This window comes from Salmo salar, chromosome 20, assembly GCF_965601325.2.
Source record: "Salmo salar chromosome 20, fSalSal1, whole genome shotgun sequence".
NCBI classification, from domain to species: domain Eukaryota; kingdom Metazoa; phylum Chordata; class Actinopteri; order Salmoniformes; family Salmonidae; genus Salmo; species Salmo salar.
In genome coordinates this window covers 8,889,988-8,912,714 of record NC_138310.1, presented here as the reverse complement: position 1 = coordinate 8,912,714, position 22,727 = coordinate 8,889,988, and the positions used below count along the sequence as shown (strand labels likewise).

General features: G+C 46.8%; 1 protein-coding gene across 6 annotated transcripts in view; it reads left to right on the top strand.

Moving 5' to 3' along the window:
• Window positions 1–22,727, top strand: part of LOC106580148 (cotranscriptional regulator ARB2A homolog) — a 200,619-nt gene that overhangs the window by 166,539 nt on the left and 11,353 nt on the right. The window contains exon 11 of one of the 6 annotated variants that reach the window (XM_045704313.1): window positions 15,226–15,267. The exons of the other annotated variants lie outside the window; for them this stretch is intronic. Within the exon in view, the coding sequence (XP_045560269.1) occupies window positions 15,226–15,248 (23 nt within the window). The 3' untranslated portion in view covers window positions 15,249–15,267. The remainder of the gene's footprint in view (window positions 1–15,225; window positions 15,268–22,727) is intronic. 6 annotated transcript variants of the gene reach the window in all.

The following is a 22,727-nucleotide window of genomic DNA, read 5'->3' as shown; positions in this document are numbered from 1 at the left end:
AGTTCTTGAGCTTGTTGGCTAAATGAAAAAGTCCCTTTTGTGTGAAGGTTGGAAAAGCAACTTTCTTTCAGGTCTGTCGGAGAAAGAGCAGGGAAAGAAGTGGCGAGTGTAGAGGTAGAGAGAGATGTAGAGGTAGAGAATTCCCTTGGCTGTTCTGTGCAGATCTAGCTTCAAAGTGTGCTGCCTTCGTGCCACAAAGTCCTCCTCTACATTCAGCTCCTGCCTTTACTCTGATATCTTCATCAGCCATGCCAAAAGAGCCAGGTTCGCCGGAAAGCTGGCGTGAACACATGGACATACATACACACACACCCCCACGCACAGAAGCATGGGTATACAAACGCACACACTTACAGAAAATGTTCTCTCAATCATTCTTTTGTGTAGGTTATGTTTGTTATAGCGTGATTTGGCCTTAATCATACACGTATGTCTTTGGACAGTGAAGCGAAAACATTTCATTTGTCTCTATACTCCAGCATTTTGGATTTGAGATCAAATGTTTTATATGAGGCGACAGTACAGAATGTCACCTTTTATTTGAGGGTATTTTCAATAAAAATCTGTTTTACCATTTAGAAATGAATGCACTTTATGTAGTCCCCCCATTTTAAGTTGTCATAAGTATTTGGACAAATGCACTTATAGTGTATTCAGGTTTGTCAAAGGTTTAGTATTTGGTCCCATATTCCTAGCATACAATGACACCACCAAGTTTGTGACTTTTCAAACTTGTTAGATGCATTTGCAGTTTGTTTTGGTTGTGTTTCGGAATTGGTTGTCCGTAATTTAATTGAATGGTAAATAATGTATCGTGTAATTCTGGAGTCACTTTAATTGTAAATAAGAATAGAATATGTTTCTGAACACTACATTCATGTGGATATGCTCCCATGATTAAGGATAATCATGAATGAATCATGAATAATGATGCTACCCTATCAGCCTTACCAATAACAGGGGAGGTTAGCATTTCTGGGACGGTATGATTTTTATGCCTCTAACTTTCTCACTCGTCATTATTCACCATTCAGTTATGGTTACCGTATTCGCGATAGCATCCACACTAATGTTGAAGTGTTAAGAAACCTATTCTATTATTATGTACTCAATTACCCAATGCATTATTTAACATTCATTTATATTGGGCACAACATAATTCAAAACACAACCAAGACAAACTGCAAATGCATCTAACAAGTTTGTAGAGTCGCAAGCTTGATGTAGTCATTGCGCGCTAAGATATGGGACCAAATACTAAACTTTTGACAAAATGTAATACACTGTAAGCGAATTTGTCCAAATACTTATGACACATTGAAATGGGTGGGATTAGATACATAAAGTGCATTCGTTTCTAAATGGTAAACAGATATGTATTAAAATACCCTCAAATAAAAGGTGACATTCTGTACCGTTGCCTCAAATCCTAAATGCTGGAGTATAGAGGCAAATTAAACGTTTTAGCTTCACTGTCCAAAGACATACGTAAGGGTGTGTATGCAGGGTTTGAATGCGTTTATGTTTGTGTCTGAATGTGTTTTTCTCTTTGCTTATTCAGATAAAGTGAAGTCCCCAGCCGATGATAAAACAGGCTGGTATAAACCAATGTCATGCATAGATTTGTTTCCTGGTAATGAGTTCCTGGAGCTACACGTGTACACACACACACACACATACATAAACACGCACGTACACATTGACGCATACACCAGATTACCAGTGTGTATGTCAAGGGGATATTGTACTGTTCTTACTGTGTCTAAACTCCCAATAGTGAGAGTCCTCGTCAAATCCTATGGCACTGACTTGTCCATGTGAAGTATATTCCTTTTGTGTTTGTCACCCTTATGAGGAGAAAGAAACACTTTCCTGTGTTGATTCTAAAGAATTTCTACAGAGAGAGCAGCGCTGTGGAGAGCTACCAGGAAGGTAGGGCTTTATGGAAAGGTTCATCTGTAGAATCCTGGATTCTGGCACGGGATCCCAGAGTTTACCCACAATCCATCTGGCAGGGAGACTCTGCCCCCCCACCACTACCACCACCACACCCCACTCCCCCTGCTCACTCACCTCAGCCAATCCTGGTCCTTCGGGCCGTGTCTTGGCCGGATCCTTCCAGGAGCTTGATAAAAATGTCTAAATCACACGGCAAACTTTGGGCCAGTCGTGAAGTGTGTCACCTTGGGTTGCACCCCTCCTCCTCCTCCTCCTCCTCCGCCTGATCCCATTTCACAGAGTAACCAGCAGGAGCTAATCACAATCTCAGCACTGGCCCCGGGCCCACAGCTACGCAGGCAGGGCCCAGCCGGCTGAACATACCCCGTGAACTCTCAACCTTTACTGGGATAGCGCTCCAGCTATTCCTGTATGAATATCTAGATGGGATTCTATATTCAGCAGATGCTCGCTTTACAGAGCAAAGTTTACACGTCAAAGGACATTCAGTGTCTGGAACAATAGCCATAATTTGCGAGCCGTTTGCCAGCCAGAGCCTGTTTCAAAACTAAGCATCCGAAAGCCAGACTGCGTTGCTACAGTGTCCCTTGAGTCAGAAAGGCGATTGGGTTAATTTGCCTTTACTTATCTTTTTTCTACCATTAAGCATGTCTATTGGCACTGGCTAATGAGTAATGCTGTCCGCCTCGGCCAAGAGACTTAAGGCGGTGCGTCACCAGCACACCAATGACGTTAGCCTTGGAAAGACCTCGTTTCTTTTCAGCCTCCCTCCCTCCCTCCCCTTCTTTCTCCTTCTCCACCCGCCTTATTTTGTTATGTATCAGGACTTGCAGTAAGAAGATTGGGGTCTTAACAGGCTGTGCGGTGGGTGTGCCGGTCACAGTGCGGCCCTGGAGGTCTCACTATCTTGGCCCCTCCAGCTTAGCACCACTTCTCTGGGGTTGGGGGGGGGGGGGGTCATCTGGGGAGGCGGTTGCTGGGTGGAGTTAGGGAGGGGACACTATCTTACAGACGATGGTTTAGTTGGTGTCAGACTCCCAATATAGAATTCAATTAAACCAACCATTGCAATGTTTCAAGGTGTCATACAATACTGTTTGCATGCACACACTTTGTTATGTTTTTACGTTTTTACGTCTTTCATAAACAATACAAAACATACACATACAAACGACAACATCATACAAACATCAACGACTTCACACCTGCCCAGACCCACTAGCACACACCCCCACCTCTAGCACCGGCTTCACATTTCGCCCAATGGCCTGAAGCTGCGGCATTTTTCTCTCCGTAGCCCACGCACTTTCAGTATTTAAATAATAAATCGTTAGATTTTTCCTTTGTGTTAATGATGCCGGATTGATTGATTTCCACATTTTTAGTATAGGTTTTTTTTCAAGATGAGTGATGAGAAGAGAATCGTCCAACCCATCGGGCATCTCACTACACCCCCATATGCCATGCCTTGAAAAAGTATGTTTACTTTGTAATACTTCTGACAGCCAACTTTCTAGCTCCGCCCCCAACTTCCAGACTTTGTAGCCTTCCCAGAAAGCAGGGATTATACGGCCATTATTAGTTTTATACTTAAGACATGACTCTGCCGTTGTGCTGTAGAATTTGTGAATTTTGTCTCTTGCATAGTAAATTATATACATTAGCTTACACAGGATTAAGCGTAAACTGCACACACTTTCTACCTGTGTGAAGAGTACCAAGTAGAAGTAGGATTTAACTTAATTGCCAAATGTACTCTTAACCTTTACAGACAGAAGATAACTGCCCACCCCTCTGAGCCTGGTTCCTCTATAGCAGTGGTTCCCAAACTTTTTGTAGTCCCGTACCCCTTCAAAAATTCAACCTCCAGCTGCGTACCCCCTCTAGCACCAGGGTCAGTGCACTCTCAAATGTTGTTTTTTTGCCATCATTGTAAGCCTGCCACACACACACACACTATAGGATACATTTATTAAACATAAGAATGACTCAGTATTTGTCACAACCCGGCTCGTCGGAAGTGACAAAGAGCTCTTATAGGATCAGGGCACAAATAATAATATAATAATAATCAATAATTTTACTCTTTATTTAGCCATCTTACATATAAAACCTTATTTGTTCATCAACAATTGTGAATAACTCACCACAGGTTAATGAGAAGGGTGTGCTTGAAAGGATGCACATAACTCAATGTTGGGTTGTATTGGAGAGAGTCTCAGTCTTAAATTATTTCCCACACACAGTCTGTGCCTGTATTTAGTTTTCATGTTAGTGAGGGCCGAGATTCCACTGTCACATAGGTAGGTGGTTGCAAAGGACATCAGTGTCTTAACAGCGCGATTTGCCAAGGCAAGAACCTCTGAGCGCAGCCCTATCCAGAAATCTGGCAGTAGCTTCTGATTAAATTCCATTTTCACAGAACCGCTTGTTGCAATTTCAATGAGGCTCTCTTGTTCAGATGTAAGTGGACTGGAGGCAGGGCATGAAAGGGATAACGAATCCAATTGTTTGTGTCGTCCGTTTTGGGAAAGTACCTGCGTAATTGCGCACCCAACTCACTCAGGTGCTTCACTATATCACATTTGACATTGTCCGTATACAATGATGGAAAGACCTGTGTGTTGTCCTTGTTAATGCAGACAGAGAAGAGCTCCAACTTCTTAATCATAGCCTCAATTTTGTCCAGCACATTGAATATAGTTGCGGAGAGTCCCTGTAATCCTAGATTCAGATCATTCAGGTGAGAAAAAACATCACCCAGATTGGCCAGTTGTGTGAGAAACTCGTCATCATGAAAGCGGTCAGACAAGTGAAAATTATGGTCAGTAAAGAAAACTTTAAGCTTGTCTCTCAATTTAAAAAAACAAAATGTGTCAATACTTTGCCCCTTGATAACCAGCGCACTTCTGTATGTTATAAAAGCTTTACATGGTCACTGCCCATATCATTGCATAATGCCGATTACACGAGAGTTCAGGGGCCTTGCTTTAACAAAGTTAACCATTTTCACTGTAGTGTCCAAAACGTCTTACAAGCTGTCAGGCATTCCCTTGGCAGCAAGAGCCTCTCGGTGGATGCTGCAGAGTACCCAAGTGGCATCGGGAGCAACTGCTTGCACACGCGTTACCAATCCACTATGTCTCCCTGTCATGGCTTTTGCGCCATCAGTACAGATACCATCACATCTTGACCGCCAAAGTCCATTTCATGTCACAAAGCTGTCCAGTACTTTAAAAGTATCCTCTCATGTTGTCCTGGTTTCCAGTGGTTTGCAGAAGAGGATGTCTTCCTTAATTGACCCCCCATAACATAACGGACATATACCAGGAGCTGTGCCAGGCCCGCCACGTCTGTTGACTCATCCAGCTGTAAGGCATATAATTCACTGGCTTGTATGCGAAGCAGTAATTGTTTCAAAACATCTCCTGCCATGTCATTGATGTGTTGTGAAACGATGTTGTTTGATGAAGGCATTGTCTGTATAGTTTTTTGTTGTCCTTTTCCCCCAGCATTGTCCCAGCCATATCCGCGGCATCAGGAAGAATTAAGTCCTCCACAATAGATTGGGGCTTGCCTATCCTAGCTACTCGGTAGCTCACAACTTTTAGATGTGTCTTACTACTTGAAAGTTGTCTTAATTCTCACCCAAAAAACTCCTCTCGCTTATTTTTCAAATTGTCATGTTTCATTTCTAAATGTCTGCGCAAGAGTGAAGGTTTCCCTCGAGAGAGTACCGGTTAATGTGATTGGATGTTAATTATTTGACTAGGCTACCTGTATTTGACATTGCGTTGTTATTTCACTGAACACGAGATGGCTTAATTTTATTTTTGGCAGTGAAATGAGGCTACTCGGGTGAGAGAAAAACCTCACCCAAACTGTTTTTAAAAAATCGAACAATAATTATTATTATTTGGCGTACCCCTGACGGCATTGCGTGTCTGGGGTATTTCAGTTTGGGAATAGCTGCTCTATAGGCATCTTCTTTCTCTTTCTAGTAGTTTTTCCTAGCCGCTGTGCTTCTACATTGCTTGCTCTTTGGGATTCTAGGCTAGATATCTGTAAAGCACCTTGAGGCAACTGCTGATGTAAAGACATCTATTTTTGATTGGTTGATTTCACCTATTCCAAAAACCATTTTGTGAGTTCATTTGACTATGGGGACATGATCTACTGCGTAAATACATGTATTTCATTGCAGTTTTGGATCATTTTGACCCCACAGATTGAGATGCTGTTGGGCCAGTGAGAAGACAGTGGTCTGTATAGAGCACTTCTGGCCGGGTAATATTAACTGATGTAGTTGACCTGGTCTTGTAGCAGCACGATGCTGGGGTGGCGATGACGGCTACGACGCCCACCTTGACTCTCCCCTCCATCCCCCCCCCCCCCCCCCCCACCCACCCCTTGTCGTGACATGTCATATGAGCAGAGAGAGCAAATGCTAAATGTGTCATCATCATATCAGCTCTGCTTTCAACTCAGAGGAGAAGGTTCTGGAACAGCCAACTCTACACCTACAGGAGCTGGGGTGTAATCATTAGTGCACAGCGTAGCAAAACATTTGCAACCGGAAACAAACCTTTCTTATTAGACAAGTTCAGCTTAGTCCTTCCCTGTTTCGGCCTGTTTGCTTATGTTTAGTTCCTAGGGAATGCAACCCTGTTCTCCCATTGGGCTCATTCACACAAGGTGACCCTGAAAGACAGAGATTGTAGGTGTAAATGCATTGTGCAGTGATTTTCTTTCTGCTCTCTAAAGATGGTAACATGCGGAAAGTCTTGCTGGTGGGTCTCCTGTCAACTTCATGAGATTGTCTATCATGTTTGTTACTGACTAATAATGTCTCTGTTTCTAAACCGTATGGGTGTGCCAGCACATTGCGCTATTGTGTTTATTTGTTTGTTTGTGCGTGTGCTCGTGTGTTTTCCAGCTCAATGACAGACTTTTCCCCTCTCAGTGGCACATCACACTGTCGATGACCCTGTTGGATAGGGATGGCCCTTTTAACTGCAGGCACCCTGATACAATCCTCTGTAAATATATTAAACCCATCCCCAGTGGGAGGAAGCTGCTTATCCTTCCTGCTTGCCTGATCTTTTTTCACCCCTCTCTCCCCTCTTCCTCTCTAGCAGTTTCTCTCTCGCTCTCACTCGCATTCTCTCGTTCTCCCTCCCTCTATCACGGCCCTCTCTCTCTCTAGCCCACCATCCTACGTCCCTTATCCACCCTGAGTGCATACAGTACATTCACCACCAGACTTAGCTAGCCTAAGCGATACGCTACACACCCCAGACTGCCCAGAAGTCACGCCAGAGTCCCTGTCCTAGTGATGCCCGCAGGTCAGGGGCAGTGCCAAAGGTGATCTGAGTGACGTGGCACTCTGGCTGACCCCGGCTCTTGGCAGGGCTGCCTGTTTAATGAGATTAGCCGGTAATGCCGACTCTGTGTCTGTTTCTCTCGCCGGGGCCTCTTTTTTTTTTTTTTGCCAGCTGAACGGGTTGTGCCAGCGTTCACGGGTCGAGGGCAGGACAATCCCAACATGCCTACTACCCGCCTGCTCGTTTGCCCGCCTGTCTTCCCAGGATGTGACACAGGGGGGCACTGGGCACTCCGGTATGGGCTACCCCTGGTGGCACAGGCCTGGGTGAGGATCGGACAGCGCTCTCTCTCCCCCTTCCTCTCTCTCCCTCTCCCCCCCAGCCCCCACCCACAACCTGGCGGCCAAGGAAGGAATCCAGGCTCCCATGTGTCCGTGTGATTGGCTTTGATAATTGTGCATGGGAGCGTGCCTTGCAAAGCTGCTCTCTGTACCGCCCTGCAAAGACACACAGACTTACACCCAACCACAAGCTGTACTATCTCCACGGCTGGTAATTCTCATTCAGGACTGCGTCCACGTTGCCTCAGCTCTGTGTATTGTGGAGGTTGAGACTCGTTGAGTAGCGTATTAAACGGGAGTGACAGTAAGTGGCGATTAAGAGCCCGTGACTTGTCTGTGTGGGTGTTTACGTCGTCAGACCGACAGACTGGGCCTCCCATGTCACAGGTGTGACCTCGGTGTAGCGGGGTCAGTTTTGGCCCTGCCGCTGTCTGACAGCTACTCAGAGGGTGACAGCCAAGCCCAGCATACCCAGCTCGGCCCGGGCCAGGTGTGGACCAGGAACACCTGTGTGGCTCTGGCCCCGGGGCACAGACAGGGTCGAGTTCCACCCAAACAACATTCATCCTGTCATCATCCTGTGTGTGTGTGTGTGTGTGTGTGTGTGTGTGTGTGTGTGTGTGTGTGTGTGTGTGTGTGTGTGTGTGTGTGTGTGTGTGTGTGTGTGTGTGTGTGTGTGTGTGTGTGTGTGTGTGTGTGTGTGTGTGTGTGTGTGTGTGTGTGTGTGTGTGTGTGTGTGTGTGTGTGCGTGTGTGTGCGCGTGTGTGTGCGTGCGCATGCATTATGCTTATGCAGTATGCCCTATACCTGTACTTTAGTTACCAGACGATCATGTTACATAGACATGTCAGAATGGTCTTTTGTGAGCAACATCACGCGATTGCCATTGCTGCTTCACACTGCCATTGAGTCCCCCTCCCCTTTCTGTCTCTCTTCCTCTATGTCCTCGTGGGAATGGGACGGATGCGTATGTCACACTCAGCCAAAAACACTATTTATATATTTGAATTAGAGTTATCATAATCTCTCGCTGTCACACACACACACACACCACACACACACACACACACACACACAGCTATAAAATAATAGAAGTAGTAGACACAGGAGAAGAATGAAGTAGACTACAGAAAACTACAGTAGCCAACTACAATAGCCAACTACAATAGCCAACTACAATAGCCATGCAGCCCTAAGTACCAAACCCGCAAAAATTAGGTCAAGAGTATTTCACCCATATTTGACCTCATGATTCGCATTGCAGCTTTACCCAGCTAACAGGAAATGTTCCCAGAACATTGGAAAATGCTTTTTGCGTTGTTGCAATTTGGTTTTGAAATCACATCATTACAAAAATTCTGAATGTTATATATTTTAAAACATCAGTGAGTCAAGCGTGCTGTTCCAAAAAAAAACGTTCTGACAACATCTAATGTTCCACCAACCCCCTGTCTCCGCCTTGTCTCCTCGCAACAACCACATTCAACATTTTTTTGACATGATTGTATGGAAGACATTCAATTATATTCAGAGTTTGATAGAGGCCGTCTTATTTCCTGAGTCGTGTTTTTGTTTTGGGGCTGCTGGGAATGGTAGGGGATAGAGGAAGACCAGATCAAGGGTAATCTAATGACTGTCCATTTCATTTAGCTCTTCTGTCACCAGCTGGAGTCTGACATCAGTTTGAATCACAACTCACCTAAATATCTCCTTAAATAGATTCTCTCTCTCTCTCTCTCTCTTGCCCCATCCATACCCTGGCCAAGGCCTCAGAAAGAGAGGGAGCTAAACAGACAGACGGACAGAGAGAGATAAACGGGGAGAGGATGAGACCGAGAGAGAGATTTAGCTAGAGAGAGAGAGACACATATGGATTGTGTGGGTATGAGACCGAGAGAGGAAGAAAGTCCGGGGAAAGGGAGTCAGGATAGAGGGGGGAGAAGAGAGGGAGCGAGGAAGGGGGAGTGGGATAGAACGATAAAGGGATGATCCCTGTGGATTGTGCTGTTGTAACATCACACCGGTGCATCCCTGATGGGAGAGCAGACTGAGTGCGCTCACTCGTTCACCGGGGGGAAAAGAGAAGCGTTCACAGGATGGAAAACACACAAGAGGAGATTGAGAGACGAGAGGAAGAGAGAGAGAACACTATTCCCCCTGGAGCAGGAATGGGGAAGTTTCTGCTAGCGCAAACATTCTGCAGGCAGATAGCCGGAGACAAGAGCACCGAGAGAGGGGAGGAGAGGAGGAGTGTGGAGATGGGAGAGAATGAGTAAAAAGAGAGGAGGAGGAGGAGGAGAGTGGGGATTGGTAAGAGGAGGGGAAAGTGCGATAAAAAGGTGGGAAAGCGGAGAGGAGTGTGTTTTGAAGGGTCAGGGAGGTGGATTTGTAACCATTGGGGTTGAAGCAGACAGGGCGAGACTCCTGTAGTCCATACTGTAGAATGAGTCATCGGTAAGAAGGATGCCTGAGAAGAGCTCATCCGTATAATGTCAATGGCTCTGCATTTACACTGTCAACTTCACCTCCCTTCACCATTCACTGTCTTCACCACGTAGGACTGTCGTCCTTGACACCCGATGACCCTTACCAACCCCAAATATAAACCTGCCACTGGGACAATCGCCCCGGAGACGCATTAGGACGGACGGCAGATGTCTGACCAGTGGGACACCCAACGTCCCCCTAATGTCCAGAAGTCCCCCTGAGTGTGATCATATCTTAAATGTCACCTTCATTAACCGTGCCAGTGCACTTAAGTTGACTGACGGGATCGATGAGGGGCACGAGCGGAGGTTCAGTGGGCTGGGTGGGGCTGTAAGTGTGGGGTAACTTACTGTAAGTGCTATATTACTGACGCACCAGCAGCGTGGGGGTCACCGGAGTGGCCCTGATGGGGGGTCAGATACGTGGGCGTGAAACGGGCCGTCGCAGCCCCCCCACCATCACAGCGGACGTAAATGCAAAATAAAAAGTTTAGCGGTTGTAAAATACAAGGCAGCCATCTCTTCTTTCGGGATTGGGGAGGAGGGAGGGAGAGTGTGGGGGGGAGGGTGGGGGTACTTGTCGGTTAGGGAGGCGAGGGAGGGTTTTTTTACATGCTACTTTAGCCCTTGGGGGCTGTACAGTTGAAAGTCAGTTCAGCAGGCGTGCAGAATCCGAGCAGCCCGTTTCTGTGTGGAGAGGGGGCATAGCCGAGCTATAAAAAGTGAAATCATATCACTTAGCAGCTGAGTGCAGATAAAGCCGTGTTTGAACTCGGAGGCATAAATTATACATTGTAAACAGAGCAGTGGGAGACCGCGGCTCGCTTAAATTATGACAGAGGGTAGTTTTTCTCCTCCCCTCCCTCCTCCTCTCCCTCTCACTCACTCTTTTCCCCACTCTCGCTCTCTCTCTCGTTCTCTCTTCCACACCAATTTTGCTATTCTCCTTGATTAACTTTGAAAGAGTCAGTTTTCTGTAATGTGTCATGAATTTCTCTTAACATTGTGATAATGTGCTGGGCTGATTTGACTGGGACTGGGACGCTCTCACAGCAAAGAGTCTGTGTTGTATAATGCCGTAGACCAGGGTTCTCCAACAGGTAGATTGCGAGCTACCAGTAGCTTGCAGCCCACCTATGATTAGCTCGCCAAGCAAAACGCACATACATAATGCTCCGTCCTACTATCCAATCAAAGCCACATTGACATTATCCTACCACTGTCTAACCACAAGACAGTTATCATTAGCATCGCTAACTGACTACATAGAGCCATAGCCAAACGTAACACAATATCTGCCAATTAATTTCCAGAAATATTACGCCTGTCGGTTTGGTGCGCACGTTTGTCTATCACACTAATGATAACCGTCTTGTGGGTAGACAGAAAGAGGCCTAAAGCTTCAGTCACATTACCCATAAGCACTCTGTTACTTTGTGCCGGATGTCATGCGTTTAAGTGGGGACGTCCACAACGGAGTGGAAACGCAACGCCCCCTTGCGGTTGGAGGGTCCATCGCGAGACGGATGGCCGCGTAGTTTGAAAGATTGAGAGAGTCCGGGATAGAAAGTTACCAAACCACAGAAGAAGAAAATATGTGTTTTTTGTTGATGGCTTTATGGGATTGCTAGCAACAATTAAACAATTAGCCAGTCCTAAAAGTGAGTGCTATTTTACTAATAATGTTAAATAATGCACGTTGGCTGTTAAGCCATTTATATTATATGACTGTTGCCTCCTGTGTAAGTTTATTGTGATGGTAATTACTTTTGTTTTCATGGTTATATGGTGGAGGTCGCTAGCTACAAAGGTATCTTCAACCTAGCTTAGCTCGACTTGCTATAAAGTTAGAGAAATAAAGTTGAGGGATAAAGTAACGAAACAAAACGTGTCACCTGAAACAATATATTTACCCTGTCTTGAATGAAAAGATCATGTTTTTTCCCATCTCCCCAAATAAAGACTCCCTGACGCTGCCTATTTGAATGCTATTAAAAAACATATATAGTGGCTTGCGACATGTTAAAAGCAGCTCTCATTTTCGAAAAGGTTGTGAAGACCCCTGCCGTGGACTCTCACTCCTTCTAGTGCATCAAATGCAGCACGCTGATGGAAAAACTGAAAGATCATTCAGCAGGACATCCCCTGACACGCGCACACCTCAATCACTTTTTTCCCCCACACGCGCACTCACACGAGCAGTCAGTCCTTCCCAGGCAGTGTTATCCAGGACTGATGTTTCACGACAGAGAGGAGCGACTGGGTGAGAAGGTGGGAGATGGTGGAGGGAGGGGGCAGTTTTACATGGCCTGATCAATGGGACCTGCTGCAGGGTTAAAACTTTTTCATATTTTTTTGGAAACGCTCCCTCCCCCCTGACAAGTGAGACGGTATTGATCATTTTATTCTATTTACCATTTGCCCGCTCGGGTCTCTCTCTGCTTTGCAGTCGATAGAGAGGGGATTGAGAGGGTGAGGGTATGTCCTCTGACCTCCCCTCCCTCCACGTATGCCCCTGTCTGTGCCTGTTGTAGCCCACGCCTCAAATCCCTGATACAATTTTGATTAATCGCAAAGTGCTGTAGGGGTCAGGGCCAGTGTGTGTGTGTGTGTGTGTGTGTGTGTGTGTGTGTGTGTGTGTGTGTGTGTGTGTGTGTGTGTGTGTGTGTGTGTGTGTGTGTGTGTGTGTGTGTGTGTGTGTGTGTGTGTGTGTGTGTGTGTGTGTGTGTGTGTGTGTGTGTGTGTGTGTGTGTGTGTGTGTGTGTGTGTGTGCGCGCGCGTGGGGGTATGGTGTCGGCTGATGCTGTCAGATAAGGTCTTAAGCCCTGTTGGGGTTGGTGTCCTAGTCTGTGGGTTTCCCAGGATGTATACTGATAGTGTGTCCTCCTTCAGAGGTCACTCTGGCCTGGGCGCCACTCTGGGGTGGACACTCATGACCTTTCTCTGTGTGGCGGGTACTCGTGTGTGTGTACATGTTTGTGTTTGCATTTGTTGGTGTGGTTCAGGGTAATAAGCAACATCCCTGTATACTTGCGTGTATTTCACTATTCATCTGTTGTGTGTATATGTGTGTTGTGAATTAGCATTTGTGTTTCTGTGCTCATCAGTGCTTCTTCATTTCAGGGAGCTAGTGTGGGGAGCAGACAGGCTACAACCCTGCACTTCTCCTCAGAGAGAAAGGAGAGGGGGAGATGGAGAGATATAATTATTCTCTTTCTGACTCACATTCGATGAAAAATGCATACAGCTGGGGCTAGAAGCTGCTTATCAAAAGGTTAACTCTTCCCACGGTTCCTTTTTGCTGCAAAGGAGAGGCATTCCGATGGCTGCTTGCTGCTTTTTTAGTTGCGCATGTTTTTGTTTGCATGTTTTCCACGTTGTTCTGGCCCGCGGTTGACCCAGGACTTTGTTTTCCTAAAGTTAACTTTCAATCATAAAAGAAAAATCTGCTGTTTGTGTTTGGTGGTGAGCATCTCTCCACTAGCCTCCATCTGAGAGTCCAAGCTGCTTCTGACACTATAATATTCACCGTTTACACTTTTTAAACCCAGTATTCTGTAATATTTCTGGGTTTATATTATTTCCATGGTCCAACGTATGTTTGCTTCCAACAGCGTTACAGGCTTTTGGTTCATTTCCCAAGACTAAAACATCACAAGACTAGTGTTCCTGTTGGTAGTTTCTGTTGAATTGGATTGGATTGGTTTGACTCCTAACACTGGCCAGAAATGTATCAAATCAAAACTCATTTTATTTGTCACATGCTTGGTAAACAACAGGTGTAGACTAACAGTGAAATGCTTACTTACCCTTCCCAACAATGCAGAGAGAAGAAAAGAGAAATTATAGGAAAGTAAAACACGTAATAATAAATACACGATGAGTAACAAAAACTCGGCTGCATACACAGTGCTGAATCGATGTGCAGGGGTACGAGATAATGGTGGTAGATATTGACATATACAGTAACAAGGAATAAAGTGACAGATAATCAACAGTAGCAGCAGCGTATCTGATGAGTCAAAAAAGTTAGCACAAAAAGGGTCAATGCAGGTAGTCCAGGTTGCTATTTACTATTTGAACTTACTATTTAGCAGTCTTTTGGCTTGGGGGTAGAAGGTGTTCAGGGTCCTGTTTCTTCCAGGCTTGTTGAATTGGTACCGCTTGCCGTGCGGTAACAGAGAGAACAGTCTATGACTTGGGTGGCTGGAGTCTTTGACCATTTTGAGGGCCTTCCTCTGACACCGCCTGGTGTAGAGGTCATGGATGGCAGGGTGCTTGGCACCAGTGATGTACTGGGCCGTACGCACTACCCTCTGTAGCGCCTTGCGGTCGGATGCCAAGCAGTTGCCATACCAGGCAGTGATGGAGCAGGTCAAGATGCTCTCAATGTTGCAGTTGTAGAACTTTTTGAGGATCTGAGGGCCCATTCCAAATATTTTTAGCCTCCTGATGGGGAAGACGTGTTGTCGTGTTGTCCTGGCACCGCACTGCTAGGTCTCTGACTTCCTCATTGTTGTCGGTGATCAGGCCGACCACCGTCGTGTCGTGGGCAAACTTGATGATGGTGTTGGAGTATTGCTGTGGGGAAACGTATTGTGTTGAAAGTATAGTGATGTATTTGGTAGACATGAACAAAAGTGAATATCTCTTCTAATTAGGAGTAGTAAAATGTTTCCCTTATTTTCCTACACACGATAGATGGCATGCCCAAGTATTTTACTCTCTGTCACTCAAACACACACACGCGCGCGCGTGCGCACACACACACGTCGTAGCGCTGCCTGGGAAAGTGATAGCGGGAGAAAATAAGCTCTGGAGAGGGAGTTATCTCTTCAGATGACGTTGAGGGGCGCCTCTTTCTCTACCTCTCCCTCCCTCTGTCCTACCCTTTTTTCCTCTCCCCTGCTCCCCCTGTCCCCTTTCTCTCGCCCTCTCTCTCTCTCTCGCTCTTGTTCTCTCAAATCATGCTGGCCTCCAGTGGTACCCAGACAGGCCAAGGACAAAGTGGCGGTAGTGTGCTAGCTAGCAGAGGACAGGGTTTGGTTTTATGTGGAGCTGTGGCTGGGCTCTCTGATGCTGCTCTGATAGATCAATCTTCTCTCCCTCCCTCAGCCCCCCTGACGCTGGATAGCTAGCCCGCTACGCCTCACCACGGTAGAGTACATAGCACAGGTCACACACAGGTCTCTCACGCACACACACAAACAACATGACCCCACAGACACCACAAACACAACTTGAACGTAAACACACATCTGTGATGTGCTCATGGGCTCAAACAGACACACACACCGAGGTTGGGGTCCGATCGATGTCTATGAGGACTGTATTCATTAAATGTTCAGTTTAGTGTAGTTCAGAATTCACTACCCGAGCATCTCAACCACCAATCTCACTCAGGTTAGCTGGTCATGTGATGTGTCACTGTGGCCTTGGCACGTCAGACAGTGAGACCAAGCTGATGGCCCACGGGTCTTTGACGCTGTGGCACACACAGAGCTATTGCCTACCCCCAGACGCCCAGCCTACTCCACTTGTGAATCCCTCACACACACACACACACACACACACACACACACACACACACTATTACATTACACACATTCATAAAGAATTCTTGGAGCCAGACTGCTGCTGTCTGAATGAGACGCGGCTGAAACAAACAGGGGAAATCCTCCTTACACAAGCCCGTCCATCACTGGGCCATATCACTGTCCCAGCACACGTGGGCGCCTCTACCCCCTCCATAACCCCACTCCCAGGTCCCCTCCACCTCCAGGCCCCCTGGCTCCAGGCGGTGTCCCCTGACGCAGGGACACACGCAGACGGGAAGCTGGAGTGAAGTCTCTGTCAGTCTGAGCCCCCTTGGTCACCATGGGTTGACCCTAACTGGACCGTTCCACTTCCTCCACCTCCTCCTCTCTAGTAAACAGCCACGTCCACTTCCATTTGAAGACCTGCCGCCACGCTCAGTTTCATAACATCACTCATGTTTTGATGTGTGTGTGAATGTGTCTGGGTCTAGGGTGGGGGAGTGTGTGTGTGCGTGGGTAGAAGCCAGCGTACTTGGCGGGTTGCTGTGTAGCGTGTTAACATTGTGTTCCGTTGGTTTCCGCTGCTCCCGATGACCGCAGATCTTGGTCATGGAAGAGGGCCGTGTTGACCCGTCGCCCTGTTTGTCTTCCCCACACAGACTGTTCTCGCTGAGTGTGTGAGTGAACTCCATTAGCACATTCCCAGATAGGGCCAGGGCCCTCTTATCTGTGGACACCCATTAATTACACTTTGTTCCCCTTAAGTGATCTATTTCAGAGCCGCCCCACCCCTCGCCGCACACTCCAGCCTATCTCCTCCAACCCCCCCCCCAGATAAGAGCTCTAATGTCAGGTCACGCTACCCCTCTCCACCCCCATGTGAAGTGTGGCTTCATTCATTAGCAGGTGTGTACTGTCTGTAGTACAGTCGTGGCAAAAAGTTTTGAGAAAGACACAAATATACATTTTCACAAAGTCTGCTGTATGATGGCAATTTGGATATACTCCAGAATGTTATGAAGAGTGATCAGATAAATTGCAATTAATTGCAAAGTCCCTCTTTGCCATGCAAATGAACTGAATCCCCCAAAAAAAACATTTCCACTGCATTTCAGCCCTGCCACAAAAGGACCAGCTGACATCATGTCAGTGATTCTCTCGTTAACACAGGTGTGAGTGTTGACGAGGACAAGGCTGGAGATCACTCTGTCATGCTGATTGAGTTCAAATAACAGACTGGAAGCTTCAAAAGGAGGGTGGTGCTTGGAATCATTGTTCTTCCTCTGTCAAACATGGTTACCTGTAAGGAAACACGTGCCGTCATCATTGCTTTGCACAAAAAGGGCTTCACAGGCAAGGATATTGCTGCCAGTAAGATTGCACCTAAATCAACCATTTAACGGATCATCAAGAACTTCAAGGAGAGCGGTTCAATTGTTGTGAAGAAGGCTTCAGGACACACAAGAATATCCAGCAAGCGCCAGGACCGTCTCCTAAAATTGTTTCAGCTGCGGGATCGGGGCACCACCAGTACAGAGCTTGCTCAGGAATGGCAGCAGGCAGGTGTGAGTGCATCTGCACGCACAGTGAGCCGAAGAATTTTGGAGGATGGCCTGGTGTCAAGAAGGGCAGCAAAGAAGCTACTTCTCTCCAGGGAAAACATCAGGGACAGACTGATATTCTGCAAAAGGTACAGGGATTGGACTGCTGAGAACTGGGCTAAAGTCATTTTCTCTGATGAATCCCCTTTCCGATTGTTTAGGGCGTCCGGAAAAGAGCTTGTCTGGAGAAGACAAGGTGAGCGCTACCATCAGTCCTGTGTCATGCCAACAGTAAAGCATCCTGAGACCATTCATGCGTGGGGTTGCTTCTCAGCCAAGGGAGTGGGCTCACTCACAATTTTGCCTAAGAACACAGCCATGAATAAAGAATGGTACCAACTCATCCTCCGAGATCAACTTCTCCCAACCATCGAGGAACAGTTTGGTGACAAACAATGCCTTTTCCAGCATGATGGAGCACCTTACCATAAGGCAAAAGTGGCTCGGGGAACAAAACATCGATATTTTGGGTCCATGTACCAGGTATACCAGCCAGTCACTTCTCATGCAAACACACATTGATTCTTACTCTCCACCACAGCCAGTGTCGCATGGCTAGTACACAGTCAAACTCTCACAGTCCCACGTCAGAATTAGACGTTCATGCTTCTCAAACGTCAAATTTCAAAGTTGTTGCAAACGCCAAATTTAGAAGTGTTCAAGATTAAGTTCAGGCATGAACTAAGAGTGGTTAAGGTAAGGGTTTATGAAAGGGAAAGGGGGATTCCTAGTCAGTTGTCCAACTGAATGTATTCAACTGAAATGTGTCTTCCGCATTAAACCAAACCCTCTGAATCTGAGAGGTGCGGGGGGCTGCCTTAATCGACATCCATGTCTTCGGCGCCCAGGGACACACACAGGCTTAAAACAAAATCGCTTGCAACTTTTGGAATCAGAGGCAGATGCTTACAACCAACCGCTATCCCCATCCACAGTGCCCTAGCAAAACAGAAACCTACTTGAAGGTAACAGCACTCACTGTTGCCCCAAGTGGGGTTTTTTCAACAGGCTCCTCCGTCGCGATGTCCCCTGAATGCCCATCTGCTAGCCTGCTAGCCGCGGCCCGCTAGCTGTCTAGAGCATATCGGACTGTTAGCTGAAGAGGTCCATTGGCCAATTTCTCGGGCTGCTATACCTATTTTCCCAATTGGGCTGGACCCTTTTACAACACGGAGCTGCTGATCCATCACGACTGGTCTGCCGACGTAACCGCACGAGGGGGCTACAACAGACTTCTACACAAATTATCAATGAACCTACCAGGTACAACCCCAAATCCGTAAACACGGGCACCCTCATAGATACCATCCTAACCAACCTGTCCTCCAAATACACCTCTGCTGTCTTCAACCAGGATCTCAGCGATCACTGCCTCATTGCCTGCGTCCGTAATGGGTCTGTGGTCAAATGACCACCCCTCATCACTGTCAAACGCTCCCTAAAACACTTCAGCGAGGAGGCCTTTCTAATCGACATGTCCCGGGTATCCTGGAAGGATATTGACCTCATTCCGTCAGTAGAGGATGCCTGGTTATTCTTTAAAAGTGCTTTCCTCAGCATCTTAAATAAGCATGCCCCATTCAAATAATTTAGAACCAGGAACAGATATGGCTGTTGGTTCACTGCAGACCGGGCTAGAATCAGCCAGGGTTGACAATCTGGACCCTCTCTTTCTAAAATTACCCGCAGAAATTGTTGAAACCCCTATTACTAGCCTCTTCAACCTCTCTTTCGTATCATTTGAGATCCCCAAAGATTGGAAAGCTGCTGCGGTCATCCCCCTCTTCAAAGGGGGAGACACACTAGACCCAAACTACTACAGACCTATATCTATCCTACCCTGCCTTTCTAAAATCTTCGAAAGCCATGTTAACAAATAGATCACCGACCATTTCGAATACCACCATACCTTCTCCGATATGCAATCTGGTTTCTGAGCTGGTCATGGGTGCACCTCAGCCACGCTCAAGGTCCTGAACGATATCATAACCGCCATCGATAAGAGACAGTACTGTGCCGCTGTATTCATCGACCTGGCCAAGGCTTTCGACTCTATCAATCACCACATTCTTATCGGCAGACTCAACAGCCTTGGTTTCTCAAATGACTGCCTCGCCTGGTTCACCAACTACTGCTCAGACAGTGTTTAGTGTGTCAAATCGGAGGGCTTGTTGTCCTGACCTCTGGCAGTCTCTGTGGGGGTGCCACAGGGTTCAATTCTCGGGCCGATTCTTTTCTCTGTATACATCAATGATGTCGCTTTGCTGCTGGTGATTCTCTGATCCACCTCTTCGCAGATGACACCATTCTGTATACATCTGGCCCTTCTTTGGACACTGTGTTAACTAACCTCCAGACGAGCTTCAATGCCATACAACTCTCCTTCCATGGCCTCCAACTGTTCTTAAATGCAAGTAAAACTAAATGCATGCTCTTCAACCGATCGCTGCACGCACCTGCCCACCCGTCCAGCATCACTACTCTGGACGGTTCTGACTTAAAATATGTGGACAACTACAAATACCTAGGTGTCTGGTTAGACTATAAACTCTCATTCCAGACTCACATTAAGCATCTCCAATCCAAATTGAAGTCTAGAATCGGCTTCTTATTTCTCAACAAAGCATCCTTCACTCATGCTGCCAAACATAGTGCCAAAAACTGATGCTGCCAAAAACTGACTATCCTGCCGATCCTTGACTTCGGCGATGTCATTTACAAAATAGCCTCCAACACTCTACTCAGCAAATTGGATGCAGTCTATCACTGTGCCATCCGTTTTGTCACCAAAGCCCCATATACTACTCACCACTGCAACCTGTATGCTCTCGTTAGCTGGCTCTCGCTTCATATTCGTCGCCAAACCCACTGGCTACAGGTCATCTATAAGTCTTTGCTAGGTAAAGCCCTGCCTTATCTCAGCTCACTGGTCACTATAGCAGCACCCACCCGTAGCACGTGCTCCAGCAGGTATATTCCACTGGTCACCCTCAAAGCCACTTCCTCCTTTGGCCGCCTTTCCTTCCAGTTCTCTGCTGCCAATGACTGGAACGAATTGCAAAAATCACTGAAGCTGGAGACTCATATCTCCCGCACACTAGCTTTAAGCACCAGCTGTCAGAGCAGCTCACAGATCACTGCACCTGTACAGCCCATCTGTAAATAGCCCATCCAACTACCTCATCCCCATATTATTATTATTTTTTTTTAAATGTTATCCTTTGCATACTTGTATCTATACTTGCACATTCATCTTCTGCACATCTATCACTCCAGTGTTTAATTGCTAAATTGTAATTATTTTGCCACTATGGCCTATTTATTGCCCTTATCTTACCCTTATCTTACCTCATTTGGACACACTGTATATAGACTTTTTCTATTGTGTTATTGATTGTGTTATTGACTGTATGTTTGTTGCACTGCGTTGCTTTATCTTGGCCAGGTCGGCGTTGTAAATGAGACCTTGTTCTCAACTAGCCTACCTGGTTAAATAAAGGTGAAATTCAAAAAAAGTGTCCGGTTTCCACGTCCTCAGACATGGATCAAATCAAATTTTATTTGTCACATGCACCAAATACAACAGGTGTAGACCTTACAGTGAAGTGCTTACTTACAAGTCCTTAATAGCCAACAATGCTTTAAGAAGTTTTAAGGAGAAAAAAAGTGTTAAATTAAATTAAACAGCAGCAGTAAAATAACAATAGCGAGGCTATATACAGGGGGTACCGGTACAGAGTCAATGTGCGGGGGCACCGGTTAGTCGAGGTAATTAAGGTAATATGTACATGTAGGTAGAGTTAAAGTGACTATGCATAGATAATAACAGAGAGTAGCAGCAGCGTAAAAGAGGGGTCTGGGTAGCCCTTTGATTAGCTGTTCAGGAGTCTTATGGCTTGTGGGTAGACCCTGTTAAGAAGCCTTTTGGACCTAGACTTGGCGCTCCGATACCGCTTGCCGTGCAGTAGTAGAGAGAGCAGTCCATGACTAGGGTGGCTGGAGTCTTTGACAATTTTTAGGGCCTTCCTCCGACACCGCCTGGTATCGATGTCCTGGATGGCAGGAAGCTTGGCCCCGGTGATGTACTGGGCCGTACGCACTACCCTCTGTTGTGCCTTGTGGTCGGAGGCCGAGCAGTTGCCATACCAGGCAGTGATGCAACCTGTCAGGACGTCGGATACTGACTTGTGTCATGGGTGACCTGGCAAAGTACACACACGCCCACACACACAGATAAGAGCTATATTGAAGAGGCTGTCCTCTTGTGAGCGCTTAACCATGGTAAGGGTGACACCGCTTACACACAAACACACACCTTCACTCACACACTCCATACAGGTCATTTTGTGTAGCCTCTGTGTGTGTGTGTTTTTTGTATTCAGAGGTGTATGTGTATGTGGCTTGTGCGTCAGGGAGATGCAAAGTATTGAGAAGCTGCCTGCGGTAGGCAAGCAAGTAGTGTTTTAATTGTAGCAGCTGGGCCCTATTGGGGTTAGACGTGGTAACGTGTGGGAGCGGCGCTGAGCTCACTGTCTGTCAGCTCGCCATCTTACCTGAGCCCCAGCGGGCCCTGGGTGTCTCACTGTTAGTACTGAGGCAACCCTGGAGCTCTGTGTGTGCCTGTGTGCGTGTGTGTGTATCAAGGCATTATACTGAAGTGTAGTGAGGGTTGCTGTGAGGGTCTCTGAAGGCATTGTCTTTAAGCACTAGGGAGGTGTGTGTGTGTGTTTGTCTGTCTGTCTGTCTGTCTGTCTGTCTGTCTGTCTGTCTGTCTGTCTGTCTGTCTGTCTGTCTGTCTGTCTGTCTGTCTGTCAAGGCATTATACTGAAGTGTAGTGAGGGTTGCTGTGAGGGTCTCTGAAGGCAATGTCTTTAAGCACTAGGGAGGTGTGTGCGCGTGTGTGCGTACTTTCAAGCGCGTGTGTGTGTGTGCTCCCTCGTAATGTGTCAAAGTAGAGCCGAGGTTGTGTGTGCATGTGTGAGAGTCTCTGTCTGTGTGTTTGTCTGTCTGTCTGTCAAGGCATTATACTGAAGTGTAGTGAGGGTTGCTGTGAGGGTCTCTGAAGGCAATGTCTTTAAGCACTAGGGAGGTGTGTGTGTGTGTCTGTGTGAGCGCGTGTGCTTTCTTGCGTGTCTGTGTGTGTGTGCTCCTTCGTATTTTGTCAAAGTAGTGCAGAGGTTGTGTGTGTGTGGGAAGGGTGAGTGTTTTGTGTTTAAGTGGGGGGGGGGGGGGGTTGTAGTGAGAGTGCAGGTTGAGATTGTCTGGGGCTCAACCCTCACTGTGTGTATGTTGGATAGCTCATTATGTTTAAGAGCGAAGGAAGGTGTGTGCGTGCGTGCTCATGCGTGCATATATGCGAGTGTGTGTGCATGTGTGTTTGGCAGGGTTGTGTGGGGCTCCACCATGACCCCGGCCCTGACGAGGGGGTGTGTACTCCTGCTAATGGACAGGCTTTGTGGGCCTCCCTTTAGAGGCACAC